The sequence below is a fragment of the Bolinopsis microptera genome, chromosome 9 (genome assembly GCF_026151205.1).
Source record: "Bolinopsis microptera isolate Bmic1 chromosome 9, MBARI_Bmic_1.0, whole genome shotgun sequence".
Lineage (NCBI taxonomy): Eukaryota > Metazoa > Ctenophora > Tentaculata > Lobata > Bolinopsidae > Bolinopsis > Bolinopsis microptera.
Window position 1 is genome coordinate 7665581 of NC_087080.1, and position 22742 is coordinate 7688322.

At 37.7% G+C, this 22742-nt stretch overlaps 2 protein-coding genes across 3 annotated transcripts; both read right to left on the reverse strand.

Moving 5' to 3' along the window:
* Window positions 1-7053: 7053 nt before the first annotated feature.
* On the reverse strand, window positions 7054-17442 carry LOC134821357 (WD repeat-containing protein 36-like). Its single transcript, XM_063832100.1, has 16 exons — window positions 17317-17442; window positions 16949-17150; window positions 12533-12645; window positions 12228-12335; window positions 11870-12002; window positions 11429-11626; window positions 10992-11156; window positions 10769-10849; window positions 10557-10693; window positions 10192-10306; window positions 9799-9881; window positions 8861-9049; window positions 8534-8715; window positions 8308-8411; window positions 7365-7486; window positions 7054-7194 (listed from the first exon to the last, which is right to left on the reverse strand). Exons 3-16 carry the CDS (start codon window positions 12629-12631, stop codon window positions 7054-7056), a joined length of 1857 nt encoding a protein of 618 aa, XP_063688170.1. The 5' UTR covers window positions 12632-12645; window positions 16949-17150; window positions 17317-17442.
* A 1093-nt stretch (window positions 17443-18535) lies between these two features.
* LOC134820561 (uncharacterized) lies at window positions 18536-22010 on the reverse strand. 2 transcript variants are annotated; one of them, XR_010160900.1, is made up of 10 exons: window positions 21940-22010; window positions 21466-21695; window positions 20876-20993; window positions 20639-20709; window positions 20296-20399; window positions 20014-20127; window positions 19705-19841; window positions 19333-19506; window positions 19028-19218; window positions 18536-18693 (listed from the first exon to the last, which is right to left on the reverse strand). XR_010160900.1 is itself a non-coding variant. In XM_063831008.1 (7 exons), the coding sequence occupies exons 2-7, from the start codon at window positions 21521-21523 to the stop codon at window positions 18667-18669; spliced, it is 492 nt and encodes a 163-aa protein (XP_063687078.1). In that variant the 5' UTR covers window positions 21524-21695; window positions 21940-22010; the 3' UTR covers window positions 18536-18666. The 2 variants fall into 2 exon arrangements, 1 of the variants encoding a protein (XP_063687078.1); XM_063831008.1 differs by lacking the exons at window positions 19028-19218; window positions 19333-19506; window positions 19705-19841.
* Window positions 22011-22742: the final 732 nt, after the last annotated feature.

A 22742-nucleotide genomic window follows, 5' to 3' on the forward strand; every position in this document is an offset into this window, starting at 1 on the left:
GTTTTTGAGCCGCATTGTTACGTAAATGCTTTCTTTGAAAGTACCCTTTTGATCCAGGCAGGCATGGTTTTCTATTGCACAAGTCATGCACAACCAATATGGTTGCTTTTGTGATAGCCCTGGCATTGTTTTAACGAAACATATCAATCTGTTGTTGTATTTTGATTTTTGCTAGGCATTTGATTCTGAAAATCATGATGTCTTCTTCATAAGCTAAGGGTATTATATAACAATGATGTCATTTTCAAATTTTTACCAATTTACCTTCAAGGCCTGTTACCAAAGAGGGTTATTGGTAATGAGTTGTCAGCTACCCCTCTCAAGTTAATTCTGGTGTCCTCAGGGCTCTATTCTTGGTCTTACTTTTGTAGTGTTTATCAATGATATTCCTCTTGGCTTTCGGATAATACTGATATTGGTTTGTATGCCGAGATTTCAAAAATATGGCGTAAATACATTCATCTTCTGATAATATAATTTACAAAATGGATATAGACTAGCTCTCTGATGCGGCATCTAAGATAAAAATTGCGATTCCATCAGCAAATGTAAAGTGCTTATTGTTTTCGGAAAACATCTTTATCTCTCATTCGCCATACAATCTTGATGGTCTTCTAGTGTATGTAGAGTTAGAAAAAGATTTGGAGTCGATGTTCTCTAAGCTAAGTTGGAATAGTCTGTGCGACTGGATTTTATACTAAGGCCTGCCAACAACTTGTATGGAAGAAGAGATGGCCATATTGTCATTGACAGAAAAAACGTGCCGGGCGCTTTACCTCTCCTGGTTCGTCGCAATCGAAAATTGTTATATCTGGCGCTTGTAATTAAATCACTAGTGATAAATTAGAAGTCTCCAAAAGAGAGCTTTAAATGGATTCTGTCTGAAGAGGGCCGCAGTTATCACCTGAGCAATATGTCAAAAAGTGCAAGATTGTCGACATTCTCTTTGTCTCAAAAGTTTGATTGAAAGATCTTATTTTTTTCCACAAAGTTTTAACAAATTTAATTATGTATCACTGATCACTTCTTCTTTTGATCAGGGCACTTCTCGACTAAGACGTGCCACCTCGACGTGTCTATTGTGTCATCAATTTTACTAAGTTAAGTCAGAATTCACCACATACACATGTACTCAATAGCCACTGCAAAATCAGTTTTCTTTATTCAGAAACCATATAATGTGGAATGGACTCCCTTTATGGTAAAGACAGATTGTGTCTATAGTCTTTTCGAAGCTGAGGTCACTTAAGCATCAGCTATGGAAAAGTTTATTGGATAGTGAAAACAACAGTTAGCCTAGTCTCTTGGTCCCCATATTATTATTATTTTTTGTTTTATTAATTTTTATTTTTAAATACCTTCCTAATTACTTCAACATCATATCACACTTCACCGCAAACCTTCTTAACATTAATGGACCATTTCAGACCTGTATCTATGTACTGGAATTTGACGTATTGAAATAAACTTTTTGACTTATATCCACAGTTATTTCCACCATGGATTTGTTGTATTAAATAGTTTTTCCATAAATTTTTGGATTTAGATTAAGTCGATGTTGTAATGGGTCAAGTTACTGCGGACATAGTTCACTATGTGTATACGTGTTTGGGTGCCATCATATTTTTACAGATGGGGCGTATTTTGAACGATTCTATTTTTTATTCAATCTATTGTGTACTCTGTAAATTTGGAAAGTATTTTAAAAAAAAATAAAATTACTAATCTTAACTAAACAAAAACAAAAATCAAACGACAACGTAAACGAAATTGAAACGAAATGAAATACAAGAACAAAAAGAAAAATTAAATTATATCCCTAAAGCATTTCTTCAGCATAAACTTGTGGTGTGCATACATTTACTTATGAGTTCCTCCTCCTATTTAATAGAATTGCCATCTTTATTTTAAAATTTATAAAAGTTTTTCAGTAAGGCAGAGATGACAATTTTCGTTCCCCTTGTACGGAAATGGCATGGTTTCGATTATTTTCAAGATTCTTTTATATGTGTTGTTTTATTTTCAACTCCCCATATTTTCTTAGATTAGTCGTTGAATTGTAGTTTCGGTTTGAAAGAGCTTGTGTGTGAACCGAAACGGTCTTAAAGTGTTTTCAGTAAGCCCAATATATTTGGGCTCTTTCTTTTCATTTTCACTGAATAGTTGCTTCATATTCACTGTGCCTTCAGGCATTGTCCGCTGTCTGTGGGGACATTTCTGGCTTTCTGCAATTGGTTTTCGTTTAAATTGTAGGTTCTTCTGAGCTTGTGTATGGTGCTCGCTATGATGTATCCTAGTTGGGTAGGCAACTGTTATGATAGTTGATTGTGTTTCTGTTTGAAATTTTGTGAAATTGGTTGTCTCTGGGGAAAGTGTCTACTTTTACATTTTTCCCTGCAATAGTTGGTTCATATTATACCCTGCTGTTCGGCAGATACTGTCGTTCTGTGGGACATTTCGGCTTTCTGAAATGTAACAACAAAAAGGCAAGAGTTTCTCGATTACTAGACAAGCACTTCAAGAGGAACAATTTCACAAAATGTTCAACAGAAAACAATTAAGCTATCATACAGTTGCCACCCCAAGTAGGATCCATCTTAGCGAGCACCAGGGACACAGGCTCAGAAAAGAATACAATTAAATCGAAAAACGATGCAATTGAGAAGAAAGCGGAATGTGCCCATGAACGGACATTGCCTGGAAGCAGAGGATATAGAAGCAACTATTGAGTGAAAATGTAAAGAAAGGAGCACAAAATATATTGGGCTTACTGAAAATTTTAAGACGTTTCAGTTCACACAAAGCTCTTTCAATCGAGAAGTACGAAAATCAGACGGAGCTATCTAAGAAAATATGGGAGGTTGAAAGATAAACAAACCACCATTTAAATATCTTGGAAAATAATCAACATCGCATCGTACAAGGGGGGTACGAAAGATTGTATCTTGCTTATGAAAAATTTAATATTTTAAATAAAGATGGCATTCTTATTAAATAGGAGGAGGGAACTCATAATGGAAATGTAGGCACACAAAAGTTTTTGCTGATGAAAACTGCTTTTAGGAATTTTATTTAATTATGTTTTGTTTTGTATTTTTTCGTTTCCTATTTCGTTTCGTTTCGTCTGATTTAGTTTTTGATTTAGTTAAAGTTTGAGTTTATTTTTATTTTTTTTATTAAAATACTTTAAATTTTACAGAGTAACAGCATTAGATGAATATAAAATAGACTCGTTCAAAATATAGCACCCTCTGTAATATGAATTGGCACCTAAACGGTTAAACAATAGTGAATATGGTCGCATTAAATTGACATTTACTGAAACCTTAAATCAAAAATTTATGAAAAACTATTTATACAAACAAATCATGGTGAATAACTGTGGATATAGAGTAAAATTTGTATTTAATACGTCAAAATTCCAGATACATAGATACAGGTTGAAATGGTATTAATGTTTGGAGGTGTGCGGTGAGTGTGATATGATGTTGACTTATAGGAAGGTAGATAAAAAACATTAATAAAACAAATAATAATAATAATATGGGGAGCAAAGAGACTAGGCTAGACTGTTGTTTCTATCCATTAAACATTTATAGATGCTAGTGACTCAGATTTGAACACGACTAAGTAGACACATCTGTTTACTGTAAAAGGGGTCCATTCTCAGTATATGGTTCTGTAGAAAAATGATTTTGCAGTGGGTATTTGAGTACATGTGGTGGGGGTGGGGTTGTTTGATGTGTGAATTCTGACTTATCTAGGTAAAATTGATGACACAATAGACAGACTGTGAGGTGGCAAGTCTTAGTCGTGAAAGTGCCCTGATAAAAGAGAGCTAGTGGGCGTGATACGGAATTAAAATTGTAAGAACTTTGTGGAAAAAATAAGATCTTAAGTCAAAATTTGAGACAAAGGGAGATCGGTCACCAAGTTGCACTTTTTTGACATAATGCTCAGGTGGATAACTGGGCCACTTCTTCAGACAGAATATTAAATAGCTCTCTTTTGGAGACTTTTAAATTTCTCATAAGGTGATTTATTAAAGGGGCAGATTATGGAACAATTTCGAATTGGCTACGAACCAGGGAGAGGAAGCGCGGCGACGTTTTGATCAATGACAATTTGGCCATCTCTTCTGACCATACCAAGTTGTTGGCGGCTTAGTAGAAAATTCTGTCGGCACTGGGATATTCCACTTAGTTGGAGTAACATCGATCCAAGATCTTTTTCTAATCTACATACACAAGAGGAGAGCCATCAAGTTGTATGCGAATGGAGGGTAAAGATGGTTTTTGAAAACAATAAGCACTTCCATTTTGACTGGATGGAATGCATTTTGTTTCTTAGTGCCCAGTCAGAGAGATCGTTATATCCATTTTGTATAATTAGAATTATCAGAAGATGAATGTTTTTTAGCGATTTTTGTATCATCGGCATACAAAAAACAATATCAGTATTATCCGAAAGGCCAAGAGGATATATCATTGTAAAATACAAAAAGTAAGGGCAAGATTAGTGCCTGGGGGACACCAGAATTAACTGAGGGGTAGATGGAATTCATACATATAACAAACTCTTTGGTAACGGCTTGAAGGTAATTGGTAAAGAAATTTGAGAAGTGTTACCATCCATGGTATATAAGTCCTTTAGCTTATGAAGAAGGATATCATGATTTACAGAATAAATGCCTTTAGCAAAATCAAAATACACACATGATTGATAATTTTTCGTTAAGAGACAATGCCTGGCTATCACAAGTCAACCTATTGGTTGTGATGACTTGTGCTCTAGAAAATGCTGCTGGGATCAAGAAGGGGACTTGTCAAAGAAAGCAGTTTACGTTTAAAATGCGCTCAAAAATCTTTCATGACTAAACAAGTAAGGGTTATTGGTCTATAGTTTTCAACCTCACTTTTCTTACTTTCTTAAATATTGGGACAACATTGCAAAGTTTCCATTCTTGTGGAATGTACGCTGTTGTAAGATCCACGAAAAATTGCAATGTTAAGAGGTAAGCTAATCCTAGGAACAATTTTGAGAAATTTTTCCGTGTATGCATCTGGTCCTGGGCTTTATTTGAATTATTATTTGAAAGAAGTAGAACATTCCCGATTATCGAAGTCAATATCAAAATTCAACATCATTGACTAGGTGTACGTGTTCATAAAGTGAAGGATTCCCGTAAACTGGTTATAAAAGAAAGATTGAAAGTTCAGCTTGAGCTTTGGGTTTTGAACGGAAGCTGTCCAGGAATATCTAACAAATTAGGATTAGGCAGGAGTTAGATTTATATTAAAATGTACAAAACTTCTTAGTTATTAGCGCTGGATCATCACTATTGAAAAGATTGTCTCTTATTTTGGCTGATGGAAAGCCTTCTTTAAATCCTTTACGGCTAGTAAAATCTTTAAATATCAGAAATAGAACCAGAAATTTAAATTTAGATATTGAGTCTATCCATTTTTACGGCATGAAGAAAAAAAGTATCACTTGGAACCACGTGGGTTGAAACTTGATTTAAATGTACTTTAGGAATATGTATATCAACTTAATTATATGCAGTCTTTAAAACTAACTTACCAAGACGATTCAGGATCTAGGCATTCTAGGACTGGCCAATTATCGGCATAATCACGATTAATCATTCCCAGTTTGCTTTTTATAATTATAGATTTTACGTTAGGAGTTTTCTTGGGGGGGAAAAGAGTTTTAATTGAAAAAAGTGACAGGAAAATGATAGATTTGCCACGGAATAGGATCACATACATTCAAGTTATCGAATTGTGTTATCATAATTACTGAGAAGAATGTCTAATGTAATTATCCATTTTCTGGGGTGGGTGAAGTGATCTAACTGGGAGAGTGAAAGATCACTGAAAGAATCTTTTGAAGGGATTGCTCAATTAGGTACGGTACATGGTTGAAGATAGCAGTCTGTATGGGGAGATTAAACATCACCAAATAACATAGATTTTAGGGGGATTCTTTTTGGAAACTAGCTTGCGGAATAGAACGAAAACTATGACATCATGAATAGGTAACCAAGAGTTCCTTACTCTTTAACAAAGTACAGAAAGTACTATACTCTCTTTGTTAGGAAAAGCATTTTACGGCAAGCTTTTTGCACTAGGGGTTAATGGTAGTCGAGGTTGTTAGTGGCATCGAGATCAGACCGAACAGCCAATAGAACACCACTCCATTTTCCTAAACTTTTAGGGTTATTAGGTCTTGAGGATGAGTCTTTTCTCGTGCGGTCATTGCGAAGATTTTTTTTTTTTTTGTTTTTTTTTCCCCCAATTTTTTTTAAAAATGAGAAGGTAGGAAAGATTTCGTTGCTGAATAGTTTTTTAGAGCCAAGTCTCAATTAGGGCAATTAGATCTTGCTGCTCTTGTTAGCAAAGGATTGAAGTTCGGATATATTATTTCCTTCTAGAAGGGGATGGGAGGAGATTAGGTTACTGAAAGGAATAAGACCTTGGAAATTTGAGTAGAGTATAGATAGGGAGTTGGACCTGGTTTTAGATAGAACGGATTACCAAGAGTTATCTAAAAGAAAGTTAAGAGAGAAACCAAAGGATGAATAAAGATACTAGACGCATTGAGGCGGCTGGGATTACTTGGTCTCTATTCATCTTACCAGGGAGAAGAACATTTCTTATAAACCTTGAGGAAGTTAATTACAAAAGAAAAGTTTGATGTGGGAGCAAGCAAAGAAATGGTATTAAGATTAACGTGGCTGTCAAGAGTAGAGTGGAATGAAATATTTGAATCTAGGGGATAGGTGTTCAATGGACCTTAGTCGTGGAGAGACGAATTGGGAGAAGGTAAGTCATGATGAGAGAATAGAAGAGAAACATATGATTATGATAATTGTAGTTGTGTGTGGGTGCATGGAGAATTACAATGTGTAAATGTTGTGAGGTATAAGTGTTGATTGTTTATGTGCATTTCATGACTGTGTACGAGCTTTTGCACTCTGCAAAAGACCTATTCTAAGTCTAACGATTCATTGTCTAACATATGTGAAAAATGGGCAGTGACCTGAACATTTTACCTAACAGCTTTCATTTTCTCAGTTTCTTCCGCTTCATTTTCCTCCAAGACAAACTTTGGTACCAGCTCTCTTGTAGTTGATAGGAAGAATGGAACTGCTTTGGGACCAGTTGGGGGAGCTTTTGGCTTGTTACGTTTCTGAGAAATAAAAATGGAAGTCGCCATAAAACACCCTAAAAACTCTCAAATAACGGCATCGGGCATGTATTTAACCCCTGAATATCCTGCAGACATCAGTTCAAAAGATGGACAACACAATACACACTATGATAACATATTCCTACTATTTAGTCGGTAAAATATTGTACCTTGATGATATCGAGTTTACACAACGCAGTCCACCTAGCTTTTGGAACTGTAGACAAAGTTATCAGGGACTCGTTTATCTGGTCTGTGCTCTTCCATTCTTCTGCTGAGGAATCCTCTACTTCTGAAAATGTATAAATATCAGATTATAAGTAGAACAAAACGGTTTCGCCGAGCGTAAGAAAGTTGAAAGTAGTCCGTTCTGCAAAACATATTCAACCGACAGTGCACATGGAAAGAATACACATCGCAAACAAACAGCAACTTCGCCAAGAATAGATGTAAAATCATATGCTCAGACACACCGGTGATCTGAGTAGACGAATCCACATGAGTCGTACATGGAAATGCATGATCAATATTAACTTTACATATCTTAGAATGATCACGTGTTCAAATTGTCATGCAGCAGCAAAAAAAGGAAGTAATGTTGGGCTTAAACGAATTTCACATGAACGGACTTGAAGCAGCAGATAACAAATCGCAGATCTTCTACTTAATTTTATTGTATGGTAAGTAAACAGAATACCTCAGACGGTACAGTACTACTAAGTACTAGCTGGTTTCCGTTTACTGTTTCCTAAGTTTGGCTCATTTTCAAGTCAGAGTACATACAATTAAATGTACAACTAGCTTTTAACTGTAACAATTAGGGCGTACGTAATCGATTTGCTGTAAAATTGCCAAACATGATATGCATTATGCATGCAGCCCATATCATGCATGCCATATGGCCATGCCGTGCCGCGCGCGCGTTGAGGATTTTACTGCGCGCTTATTGACCATGCTGTGCATCATAAAAAACTTATCCGCGTGTTCCATTTATTCCAAATATACTTTCCCGCCCGAAAGATGGCACAATTAACAAGGATTACACTCAAAGGATCCCGTCAAACAAGTTTTTCAGAAAAGTATAACTTGTTCCCAGTGCTACATTAGACATACCCATGTCTGTAGGTATCTCTGCATCTAATAGATCGACTATGCGCGGTTCATAGTCGTCGGGTAAAGGTCTCAACTCCACGTTTTCGTACAGCGTCCTGTTTGTCCTAAAACATTGCTGTTTACTACGTAATTAGTCAGTAGTCTTTAAAAGACCGAGACAAGATGTTTTAAAGTTAAAATTTACATGTCCAACCATTTAAAATAATCGCAAAATCCAAAGACTTACCACAAGCAAATTCCTAGTTCGTTGTGATGAGTGGTGACGAGGTTCTCCTTAGACAGGGATATAGAAGTAACGAGTGCGTGAGTTTTAAAACAGTCGATTAGTCGAGCTGTAATGAGATCCCACTGCCGTATTGTAGAGTCTGATGAACACACCAGCAGTGATTTACCATCCACACTGTAACACTGAAACATTGTAAGAAAGGTTTATTTTAGACTTTCGTTAAAGTGTCTGTTATATAAATTTAGATTTTTCGAAGTCACAAAATGTTTGTAATATTGCAATAAAAACCAATATTTGCCATTAAACGTAAATCTAAAAATCACGTACCATATCAAGAACAGAATCACTATGTCTAAACTCCCTGACAACCTTCCTAGTGTCAATATCCACAACACAAACAGTGTTAGTGTCCAGTGAGACAGCCAGCAAGTTACTGTCCCTGTGTAGTGTACTGTGTGTGGCAGAGTGTGGCAGACTGAGGGTGTGGCACTCTTTTCGGGCACTCAGGTCCCACAGCTGAGGAGAGGAGAATCACGTGATCAAGTGTAAAATAACTTGCCAAAAGATAGTATACCAGCTGATGTGATTTGCGAGTAAATGTACTCAGAAAATGGTAATATTTGAAGTTAACTAAATATCTAAATACAGTAAAACCAATCATTCTCAAACCCAATCGTGCCCTGGTATAGGAAATTGCCGTTAAGCATCACAGTGAACGAAGTAAAAGGGTTATACGAGAACATGAATACGTGAGAAGTGGTGGTCCAGATGCTGTTGCCAAACAAACTGTTCGATAATCGATAACTTTATCCAAGTTAATATTTTTACTTACCCAGCTTGTATCAAATTTCCTATTTCAAGATAATGGTAACTTAGAAAATCTTATATTTTCGGAAATAAAGTCTAATTTTTTCGAAATAAAATGTAGGCAAATTTTCAAGAAACATCCGGAGGAAAGAAATTACGTGCGGTAAATTGGGGCACGGTAAATTGAGTCGCGGTAAATTGGGTCGCGGTAAATTGGGGTTTTACTGTACACATGATATACAATTTTCTGTTCAGAAAATTCACAGTTTTGACAGAATTTCTCTCTAGTTAACAATTATTCAGTTAATCATGGATGGCTTGAGACATGATTGAGATATTTTTAAGCACTAAAAATGGAAAATCACCGATATATCCAAAAGTATATTATTCATTTCAAACTAAAATGGCAAAGTATATTTAGATATTTAAGTACATGAGCCCCCCCCCCCACTACATACCTTAACTTGAGTGTCGTGTCCCACACTGATGACAAACTTATTGATATTATCAGAAGCTACTCCAACAACTTTTCCTCTGTGAGCTGAGAATATATTAAGATATCAAGGATACAATCTATAAATTAGTACAGTTACATTTACTGATTTACTATTACCACACAAAACTGAACAATTATACAACATAATAACACATAAACAAACTCAGCAACGATATTCATTCTTTATTCTGTAACTATCATACTGATAAGACCCAAGATAAGGGCACTTTATCGTAACGTCTGAATTAGCGTCTCTTTTGCTTTTTTACAAATACCCTCTGAACATTACAACCGAGAGTAAAATGAAGTGCTAATCATATCATTCCTTACGATAAAATATTCTAAATATGCTCACCATGAATTTTTCCAAAAAGTCCCCTGTTGATACCAGATTGTATATTAAAAGCAGTGAGATGCCCAGAGTTGTACCCAACTATGGCTATGTTTCCGCACACTGTAATTGATACTGCCTGAAGAATACGAACACATTTCATTAATGTACAATTCAGATCTATTTAAGATAACATCCAAACCAAGTAAAAGCTATAATTTTAAAACTCTTCTTTGTTTTAGTAAATTTCCGAACTCTCACAAATAAGACAAATAAAACAAATAAGACAAATAAGACAAATAAAACAAATAAAACAAATAAAACAAATAAAACAAATAAAACAAATAAAACGAATAAAAAATAAAACAAATAAAACAAATAAAACAAACTGTGACGACGATAGTTTCTAGTTTAGGAGAGAGCGGTTTGTCACTGAGTGCGCCCTGTAAGGTGCTCCACGCGCGCACGTCCCTGCTCCCTGAGTGCGCTGTTATCACATTACTCCACTCTCGTTCCCTTATCTCCTCTGAACACAGTTATTGTTAGTAAAGGTGTTCTCCAGAATGTTCCCATATAATTTGAAATACCAAAAATAACAAACCTGCTGCAAGTGCAGTGACAGGGCTAAGCTTCAATTCCTCTACTCGAACATTAATCTTCTTACTTTTACTCTCCATAGACCCTGTCAAGGTAAACATTAAGTTTCTCAAATTTCAGTTTGTGATGAATTATATAATAAAGGTATCAACTTTCTAGTTTGTATCCCCTGACTCAAACAATCAAAAGAGAACATTTCGAAAAGATCATTAAATAACATTTCTCACCCTGACTAAGTTCTTTGCTGCGCTCATCCTTGATGACACTGAACATCCTCACGCTCCTGTCATGCCCTGCGCTCAGAATGTTCTCCGCAGTTGCGCTGTAGAACCGTGCAATGGTAGGAGGCGCTCTGTGTCCTGAGCGCTCTCTCAGCAACCTAGCTGTACCACCTGAAGGGATGTGCTGATAGAAGTGCCTGGTGATCTTGTATACTAGTTAGTCTCTATTTTAGGGAGGAACTTACAGATGTTGAATTTGTGTAACTAGTTGCTGTTTACATTTTACTACTCCAAAGTAAAGGGTGGAGAGAAATCAATGAACTGAAAATTTGAGGTGGACAGATACATTCATGCTATTACGGGTTTCTATGCAACATTAAGATAAAAAAACAAAACCAGGCTGATAAACAAACATGGCCCAAAAGAAAACAAGAAAAACCAACCTGGACCATCAAACACCCATATCTTGATAGCGTTATCATCTCCAGCAGTAAAGAGGAGGGGTTGAGAGGCGAGGAAGTGGGAGGTGGCCACAGTAGAGTGATGGGCGTGGTGTATGGTGCTGTTTAGTTCCTGACGCTCCAAATCCCACACTGCTAAGTGTCCCTCCGTGGAGCCGGATACCATGTGTGCTATTCCGTCTGAGAGGGTGAGGAGGGTTTTAGAGGATGGTTTAGAGGGTGTGTTTTAGAGGGTTAGCCTGAGGCCCAAGCTTCCTAATCTTCAGTAGATAAAGATCTAAGTTTAGGTGCGATAAAATATCTAAGTAAGAATTTAAAGTGTACAATTTTCTGTACTGTACCACATGATCTAATATTTTTTCACGTCTGATTTATAATCTTATATAAATTTAAGATAGCTCCTGACAATTTGTTCAACCGAACCTGATCTGAAGGACAGAGAAGTGACACATCCCCAATCCTGGTAGAACTTCATCATTGTTTCATCATGTTTGAGATTGTGCAGGAGGATTTCTCCACTTTTCAAACCCACTCCGATTATATCTATCCCCGGTGACTGACGAACAGGGAAGAGTGTAATTTCTTTGAAAAATTTGAAAGAAAATTGGTTTGAGAAAACAATTCGCTGATCTTTGTTTTACAAAAAAAAAGTGTACTAGAAATCTTGAATTAGGTTCCAAATTTTCTTAGACGTGACGTTGGTGATAAATTTAAACCCACTATAACATTATGTAGTATCTATTGACTATTATATAAAACAAGGTTATGGAGCCAATAAAACCTGAGTAAGAACAGTGACTGCACTTCCAAGAGGTTTGAACTGGTGGATCAGCTTCAAGGTCCTTACATTCCAAAGCTCCATCACTCCGTCTTTGTTCCCCAGCAGAACCTAGCCATAGAGTAGGTTAAAAGTAAGATCAAGAAATCTTTCCCCTACAGAGGTTAAACCTATAGGGTCCTATCTACATGATCTGCCTTATGGCTAAAGAACCTGTCGTCTAAATTATTGTTTACAGCCAACAATGAAGGTGCATTATATAATTTCATGAAAGCTAGCTTCCATCTCGGTTCATAACAACTACAAACCTTGTTAAGGTAAGTAGCAGGATGAGTAACTGCAGTCACACAGCTTTGTAACCACATATCAGCGTAAACCTCCCCAGTTTCAATATCGTGCACTATCATTCTCTTATCGTCTCCTGCAAGGTGGCGTCATGTTTTAAAAATGCCAATGAAATGAGGCATGATGAGTGCATGAATTCTAATTGCTGTGATTTATTCATTTAACTGTCATGTGTTCACAATTAATGACGATTGAACAATGAACATGGCAAGGTTATCTTACTTTAGCCGATGAAGGACCAATTGTTGTGATTTATTTATTAACTATTTATCATTGTTAGGCATGTAGACAAATTTCCAGTTATCGCAAGAGTTGTCTCACTTGTTCAGAACATATTTGTCTACATGCCTCAATAAATGTAATAGATTTGTAGTGTAGTAATTAGTTTAAAACTGGCGGGCCTGTTTTTCAACGTAATATGGACATACTTGTGGAGGAAAATAAGTTAGATAGTGTTTTTCCTTATCTGGACAATATAACTGTTGGGGGCTATGATCAGGAAGATCACGACAAAAACGTCAAGGGGTTATTGTCGACTATTAAGAAGTTGGGACTAACGTTGAATCATGATAAGACTATAAGTTCAGTTGAAACTATCAACATTTTGGGCTATCAAATTTCTCACGGCACTATCCGTCCTGATCCTGAGCGCATGCAGCCGTTGAGGGACTTGCCGGTACCACATGATGCTGACTCACTAAAAAGGGCCATGGGCTTATTCTCTTATTATGCTAAATGGGTGCCAAAATTCTCGGACTTGGTACGACCTTTGATGTTTGTTTGTTTGTTTGGGGACCAGCTTTTGGTACACTGGTTAATGTTTACTATAATATTGAAATATTACATTAGAATTAGATAAATAAATAGAAAGATAGAACATACCGTGCTATAATCAAAAAATTGAAACACTGTATCGTAGCACACAACACAAAAAGTTAAACTACTGGCAAAGTGTCCTCAGAAAAATAAAAAACCCTAAATATACCTAGCCTTGGTGAGACCTGCTTCGCGATTGCTATTCAGCGATGTGTGCTCCACAAGTCATCACATACCTGAGTTACAATCACGGTTGCAGTTTTTTAACTCACAATTAAAAGTTCCTCGTTATTAGCCGTAATCAACAAATACACGCAACAGCCATAAATAAGAGCCATACACACATTTAAATCAAAGTAATTATGTAGATATCCAAAACACCGAATGTTACAACTTAACCTTATCTACACTGAAAATCTTGCCGTCTCTAATATAATGATACTTTGTTGGCTCATCAGTGATCATTTCCTTTACTTTGACAACAAGTTTCTGATGAGCTGCTCTCTCCTCCTTGCTTCTGTCAGGTGTGATGTACCATGTGTGGTACGCTGTACATTTAGATTTCTTCAGATTTCTTGCTCGAGCAAGAACCATTTTTACTGATTCCGCGCAAGCCAATGTCACTTTTATTGGTCTCGGTTTACCACTGCCTGAAGTTGTTTTAGTCCCGATAGAATTTGCTGCCACAACTTTAGGATCACACCCTGAGGATTCCCAAATCAATTCGATCACTTCTTCTGCCACTAAGTGTGGATCAGGGGAATAATTCTCCGGTACACCGTAGATAATGAAATTCTTACTACGGATGTCGTCTTCAACTACGGTTTTCACAGCTGTTTTTATACTGTTGATCGACGGAGTACTTGTAGTTGTCTCGCAGTTCTTCTTCACGATATCGCTCCACGCTGTCTTCATCTCGGTATGAACAGTTGTTTTAAAAGAGTCGAGTTGCTCCTGTTGCTGTTTAATCTGGTCTTTCTGATAGTTCAGCTGATCTGATTTCAGTTTGTCTATCGTACTGGCTGCACATTTACAAAGTTCAAGATTACTAGTCATTAGCTTAGAAAGATTTTCAACTGCAGTAGCCAAGGGATCTTTATTTACAGCCATTAATCTCGCATGATTCAGTTCTGTAACGCTTTGTGCTTTTGACATCTTCAAAATCTCATTCATCGCTGACGATAGCTCCTTTTCAAATCTGTTCAGATGTTCGACGGAAAAATCCATTTTACAAAAGCCAAGGCGTACAGCACGACGTGTCGGTGTAACAGCAAGTTGAGATAACACTACCGATAAGAGAGCAATTAAAATGTTGCAAAAGCTAGAATAAAAGATTGTAACTGAGAATAAAAGATTGTAACTGAGAATAAAAGATTGTAACTGAGAATAAAAGATTGTAACTGATAGACCCGGAATTCCCCCTACAGAAAGAGGCAATCACGGCATTTAATAATCTGAAAACGTGTATAGAGGGTTCCTGTGTAGTCTGCCCTAACACTAATGAGCAGATGGTGCTAGAGAGTGACGCTTCTGATTTTGCAGTCTCAGCTAGTTTGAATCAAGGAGGAAAACCGGTGGCATTCTTTTCTCGAACATTGAAGCCTCATGAAAGGAAACATCATGCAGTGGAGAAGGAGGCTTGTGCTATTGTGGAGGCATGTCGTGCGTGGCGACATTACTTAGTTAGCCGGCACTTTAAATTACTTACGGATCAGCAGGCTGTTTCGTACATATATGATAAAAAGAATCATGGAAAGACTAAAAACAGCAAGATAGACCGATGGCGTATTGAACTCAGCTGTCTAGACTTTGACATAGAGTACAGACCAGGCCCGCTTAATGTCACCGCGGACTGCTTGTCAAGAGCATTTAGTGCTGCTACATATCATACAGGTCCTTCCCTCTCTCGGATTCACGAAGAACTATGTCACCCTGGGGTCACTAGAATGTATCACTTCGTTAGGAGTAAGAATCTTACCTATTCTTTAGCGGAGGTAAAAGAGACCATCGCGAAATGTGTGGTGTGTTCTAAGATTAAACCACGTTTCTGTAAGTCCGAGAACTCTCCAGTGATTAAGGCAACACAACCTTTTGAACGATTGAGCATTGATTTTAAGGGACCCTTACCAAGTGGTACAGGGAACAGGTTCATATTAACTGTAGTTGACGAGTACTCGAGGTTCCCGTTTGCCATTCCGTGCCGTGATCAAGAGTCAAGGACAGTGATTAAGGCGCTCATGAATTTATTTTCATTGTTCGGTACTCCGGGGATGGTTCACTCGGATAATGGACCATCACTCGTCTCTCACGAATTCAGATCATTCCTAATTGAGAACAACATTGGATTCTCAAATAGCAGCCGGTATAATCCCAGAGGAAATGGCCAAGTTGAAAGATATAATGCCGTTATATGGAAAGGAATTGAACTGGCGTTGGCTAGCAAGAAATTAGCACCATGTCACTGGGAACAGATCCTCCCTCAAGTTCTGCACTCTATCCGCACCTTATTATGTACCTCAACTAATCAATCACCTCATGAGCGATTATTTAGTTATGTTAGGAGATCTGCCACAGATAATTCTCTACCTTCTTGGCTTATTGGGGCATCCAAGGTTCTTCTTAAGAAACACGTGAGGTCTAATAAGTACGATGATTTGTGCGAAGAGGTGGATATTGTCTCACTACAGCCTGAATCTGCTAAAGTTAGGTTTGCTTCCGGAAGGGAGGCCTCGGTATCGATTCGGGATATTGCTCCTCTGGCAGGTCAAGTTGAGATTGACCCTGGACAAAATTCTGTTGTTGATTGCGGTGGAGTACAGACTATTGATAGGGAATTAACCGCAGGACCTGTTGTAATCGGACAAGATAGTGGCTCTGTTCCTACTAAGAATACGTGTAACCCTGCTGTTCCGCCGTCGGATGTTGTGGTACCGGACTTTACCCCTGCATTACGTAGGTCACAGAGGACTAATAAGGGAGTACCTCCTCCGCGGTTTGAGGCAGGTTGAAACTTTATTGACTTGCTGTTTAATGAATGATATATTTGTTTATGAATGATAGAATTGTGATTTTTATGGTATTAATCGGATTTATAACTTGGTAGATTTGAGGTTTTACAAATTCATGTTGAATCGTGTTTTACAAATTTTTGTTTTATGAGTGCCTTTCAGAACAACACATGTTTATGAAAAATGTATTTTTATATGAACCGATTATTTGGTTTTTTGCGAGTATGTGACTTTTGAGAAGTTTTATCAATGTTTTATCTATGTTTTATCAAATGTATCCTTATCTGCGCATTGAAATGGCGCTAATTCGTATAAAAAGCACAATTTTCAGCTGACGCGCGCATTTGCGCGTTTCTATTTGTTAAATTTTTAAATTATATTTGATTTTTACGGGGGGTGTATGTTGTGATTTATTTATTAACTATTTATCATTGTTAGGCATGTAGACAAATTTCCAGTTATCGCAAGAGTTGTCTCACTTGTTCAGAACACCAATAAATCCAATAAATTAATGAGTAAGAAATACCAAGGTTTTGATAACTGAAAAGGACTAACCAAAAGATATAATGTGATCTCCAAAAGGGAGCAGATGAGTCACATCTGCACTGTGACCCACATACGTTCTGACAAGCTTTCCCCTAATCCAAGAGAATACTTTGTCAGCCACTGAGCTAAACAGAAAATCTTTGTGCCCAGCAAGACAGCCAATATTTTCATGGTGGAGAGGAGAAACAAATTGTAGAGTTAACTTCTTACACTGAAATGATTTTCATCAAAGATGTTGAATTAATATAGCTGTATAAAAGTAATTCTAAAGCCATGATACAATCGACAATTTTAATCATAAAAATTAAAAAAGAAACATTCATAATTGCTTTATTCAGCAAGTTCTTCTAAAATAATTTGTAAGTTAAGACACCAACATTGTATGTGTTGAGTGACCTCCCAACACATGTTGTAACAAAGTGTTCTGCTCCTCTGGTCTGCAGAACTGCTGGGATATCATTTGATACCAGGCCAAGCGTTCTGTGTGGTTTGTAGATCCTGCTCATCCTATGCAAAGTTTGAAAGTTTAAAATTCCTGAGTAATGGAATAAATGTTGTTGCTATAATTGATTTAAATACAAATTTGTTGTTTTCTTGAATTACCGATCTTCAAGTGGGGTAATTCAGGATGAATTGTCCCATGATCAAACAGGGTAATGGTTATTATATACAGGATGTTACAAGACTCATGTCCAAGTTTAAAATGTTTATTCTTGATATTGATAAGGTGCAGTAATCGGTTTAAAGATGCAACGTGCCCATACTACTCTGCAGACTAATTCAACTTAATAAAAGTAAAAACTGCAAGTCTGGTGCACAACAATTATAAACCCCATATTATCATTGGGCACACCAGGACCAACAGATGCTTCGGATCTTGATTTACATGACCTGATGTGCAACAGCCTACACCTGTAGTAAGTCTCTCTGAGCAGTAAAGCTTTAGTTTGAATTGCTTGTGGTAAGCACCGCGCCTTTAACTATCACGAAATGCCTTGGATAAACATAGGCTCATAGAGGCAGACTAGCTTCTGTTTACAGTTCTACTTCTTTAGAGGACCGAGCAGACCGAGACCCCCAGAGTAAGCATCAACTGGCCTCTGTTTTTATAAGGGGTTGTGCCCTGCAATTAACCAAGTTTAGCAAGTTAAACTTTTCAAAAAACAATAATTTTACCCAACTGAGTTCAGAATGTAATGTTGTTTCAAAGTAACATGAGGCTCAGACAGCTCAGTGTTGTGTTGACGGGTATTTATTGAAAGTTGCTCAGGCAATACTGAAATATGCCAACAGAAGCAGCAAAGTGAGCAATATGCAAAAATCAAGTTATTTGAATGTGCCACTAAATCACTCACCCAAATTTTTGAAAATTCTTGTGAGAAGGCGCTGAGCTGCGGGTATGAAAGTAATCTAGATCGGTGTATTTTTTATGCTGATTCGGAATCACCCTCCAAGACGCGGAGGTAGGGTAAAAATGCTTCCCTGGAGAGTTATAGGGAAAAAACTATTTTGGTCACGTGACAGACTAGTAAAACACAAACGTTGTTAATTTCATATTCTCTCGAATTTTCTGTACACCAATGACGACACTGCGACTAAAGGAACTAATGACAAATATAACGATAACAAAGTAACAAAAAATAGCCAATATTTCAAGGGAACAGCTTCTTCAACAGAGGTTGCCTCTCCAACAGCAGAGGTTGCCTTTTCAGCAGGAGGTTGCCTTTTCAGCAGGATATAACTCTCTCCTTAGACTGAAAATTAATTTTAATAGATTACTATAGAAATATGTATAGAAGTGCCACACATGGCGATATTTCAAAACCGGTTGCACAGAGGCCAAAATTTCAGCGTTCTCAGAGATGTAAATTGTCACATCGATTTGTTGATTTCCCTGGATCATGCCGTAAACTTTTTGAGTTACAGGCTAATTGAATCGCATCTTACAAGTACATACTACAATGCAAATCATAACACTGTCAGGTTGTTCTATGTCATGAACATTTGGAGCATTATGTACTGTACATTATACCTTGTGCATTATGTATTTCACATTGTACATTATGTCTTGTTCGCAAAATCACATACCTGAGCTAACGTGTTGAAGAAGTCAGTCATGTGATTGCTGTCTTTCACACAGTCTTGGATCACTAGGTTCAAGTTGTGCGTTGAACAGTGGACGAAGGGTGTGGGAGCTTGAATCTTGTCGGATATTAACTTCTGCACACCGCTGTAAATACCAGACATACCTAACACTCAACACTGGCCCCGTCGTAACCCTGAGATCAAGGAATTCATTACTTGAACGTTAGAATTATCTATCATTATCACTCAGGCTTTCAAGCGATATCTGTTACTGCTTGCAATAAAGTGAATGGTGATTCTGAACTAACTTGTCCACGGAGTTTCTCGAGAGTAAATCCTAGCTCGGAAAGAAGTTTGATAGCTGTGTCGGCTACCACTTGAGCCTTCCCCGACTGCATTGATACGAATCCCAGAAAGGTCTCCTTCACCTTTACCTCACCGTAAATGGAAACCCATCTAACGATAAGGCTAAGCTGATCTACCTGAAATGTCAAAGTGATTAAATAGTACAATGTGTGGGCGCAAGAACTTAGAACTATCATGATTAATGAACTGTCATTGAACAAAGTTAGAACGTTGCGATAATCAAGAATGATCAGTGGCATGTTAAGTGTTGAAGTTCAGTGGTTCAAGAAACGTTCTGTGTGGCATGAGAAATATTGATGATAATGTGATTATACCTTGGTGATATCTTGGGTCGAGTCAAGGATGATGGAAAAGAAAGGGCTCTTCAGAATCTTGGTGACTAGGGATTTCTTTCCCTTAACGTTACGCCACTGCTCCTCTGTCCTCAAACTAGAACTCCCATCTCTTGCAACTGAGTTATGGATTTGTATAACGTTCTTTTCAGATGACCTCTCATAAGAGCTAACTTTTTGAGAACAAAAGTTAGCTCTTCTGTTCTCAAAAGGATTTTTTTGAATCTCTAACGGTATTATATACTATGCATCACTTCATTGCGCAGAATAAATCTAGATTCACAATTGTACCTCGTCTATTCTTGCTAAAACTTCCTCGTCCACCAGTAAATCAAGGGCTTTGAGGAACTCAAAATCCCAGCTGCTCAGCCCTCTTTCGTCCGAAGAGGACCCGCTTCTCCCTTTCTGTGGAATAAGAAAATCAATTGAGTGCAGCGTAGAGATTTTTTAATAAATTAAGCTTATAATGGAAAAAGGTCTCGACAAAAGCTCTGCTGGTTGGCACACAGGAGGGGGATGCCTTATAATGGGCGTTGTAAACGCTAGATCGCCGAAGTTTGAGTTACCGCAAACCTTTCTTTTTTTCTGGAGGTCTTTAAGCACTTTAAATACTAGTGTTACCACTATTGATGTTTCTTTTATGATGTCCTCACTTTGGGACAAGTCCTCCATCAATCCTGATAGGAAGTTGTTTAAGATTCACATTCTGTGATTGTAAATTGTCTTTCGGACGATAAAACATAAAATTGCAGACGCTGGCATTCATCATATTTAAACTTTAAAGAGGATGATAATATCTCTCAAACACAGTGAAGCACAGGTCAGGGATTGGTTGTGCAAGCAGTTATTGCCCTCGAACATTAATTCACGCTTTAAATTGAACCTTCTAATTGTACAATTCAGTGTGCCAACATACCTATCCAATTGGGAATGTTGATTAGCTTTTCAGCTATCCCTTTTTGGACCTTCTTCGTGTGTGATTTTGACCTGAAATAGACAACAATTAAGTAGTTAAAATTTATAATTAGCCCCCTAGATTTCGTCTTGACAAAAAATGAATTTTTTAAATGTAATGTAATTAGTAATATTTTATTTGAGAAACGATACAGTCAGCTTGATAGTAACTGATCTCATGTTAGGACAATTCGCTTACTCTGACTCAATGTACACGCGGTTTATTAACGTGCATATTTCCTCCATTCTCGTGTCGTCCTCCAGGTATAGGCGGAACAGGTTGTCCTCAGTCAAGGTCAAATTGGCGGTTGTCATATCTGAAAATATCTAGGCAAATTTCCGTCTCAACGTATTCTTAAGAGAATTGCTGTATTGTTGCAACATTTGTCGACATTCGTTTTTAGTATGACAACAACAATGACCAAGGAGAGAGGGATGAGGGAGGGAGGGAGGGAGGGAGGGAGGGAGGGAGGGAGGGAGGGAGGGAGGGAGGGAGGGAGGGAGGGAGGGAGGGAGGGAGGGAGGGAGGGAGGGAGGGAGGGAGGGAGGGAGAAAGGGAGGGAGGGAGGGAGGGAGGGAGGGAGGGAGGGAGGGAGGGAGGGAGGGAGGGAGAAAGGGAGGGAGGGAGGGAGGGAGGGAGGGAGGGAAGGAGGGAGGGAGGGAGGGAGGGAGGGAGGGAGGGAGGGAGGGAGGGAGGGAGGGAGGGAGGGAGGAAGGGAGGGAGGGAGGGAGGGAGGGAGGGAGGGAGGGAGGGAGGGAGGAGGGGAGGGAGGGAGGGAAGGGGCTTACCAATTTTCGTGGGTTTCGTGCTGGAAGCTGAAAAAGATTCCAAACATTTCATCGGCATTTAGAGCTAAAAAGTCAAGTCCCACATCTTTCAACTCCGATTGGGTGTAAGAGTTGTACTTCACATCAAGAACTTAAAAGACTAGTGTCTTTAAGAACTTTAAAGACTAGTGTTACCACTACTGATGTTTCTTTTGTAATGTCCTCATTTTGAGACAAGTCCTCCATCACTTCTGATAGGAAGTTATTTAAGATTCACATTCTGTGATTGTAAATTGTCTTTCGGACGATGCGATAAAACATAAAATTGCAGACGCTGGCATTCATCATATTTAAACTTTAAAGAGGATGATAATATCTCTCAAACACAGTGAAACACAGGTCAGGGATTGGTTGTGCAAGCGGTTATTGCCCTCGAACATTAATTCACGCTTTAAATTGAACCTTCTAATTGTACAATTCAGTGTGCCAACATACCTATCGAATTGCGAATGTTGATTAGCTTTTCAGCTATCCCTTTTTGGACTTTCTTCGTGTGTGATTTTGACCTGAAATAGACAACAATTAAGTAGTTAAAATTTATAATTAGCCCCGGCCTCCTAGATTTCGCCATGACAAAAATTACTAATGTAATTAGTAATATTTTATTTTAGCAACGATACAGTCAGCTTGATAGTAGCTGATCTCATGTTAGGACAATTCGCTTACTTTGTCTCAATGTACACGCGGTTTATTAACGTGCATATTTCCTCCATTCTCGTGTCGTCCTCCAGGTATAGGCGGAACAGGTTGTCCTCAGTCAAGGTCAAATTGGCGGTTGTCATATCTGAAAATATAGGCAAATTTCCGTCTCAACGTATTCTTAAGAGAATTGCTGTATCAAATTTTCATTTTCGACTCTGGTTTGACCTTTAGACAAAGAAGCGATGCTCAAGTAAAGATCTATTCAGCTGTAAATGCTCAACTAATATAAAACAATGGTAGAGTAATATATCAGATAATGGGACAAAACTCGGTAATCGCATTAACTGTAATTACAATATCAGACAGTTTATTGGTAATTCTGCCGGAAATTCGTTCAACATAAAATGGATAACTTTTTGTTTGTAACAATTTAATGTTAACATAGTTTTCTTTTTGTGTGCGTACATTGCAAACTTGTAATGACTATGTGCAGCTAGTGATGTACACCATGTTTTAACTTTTAAAGTTGAAAACAAACTTTGATGATGAAAATCGACATGATGATTCGACAGATGGTTGAATTGGTGGTTTTGTGT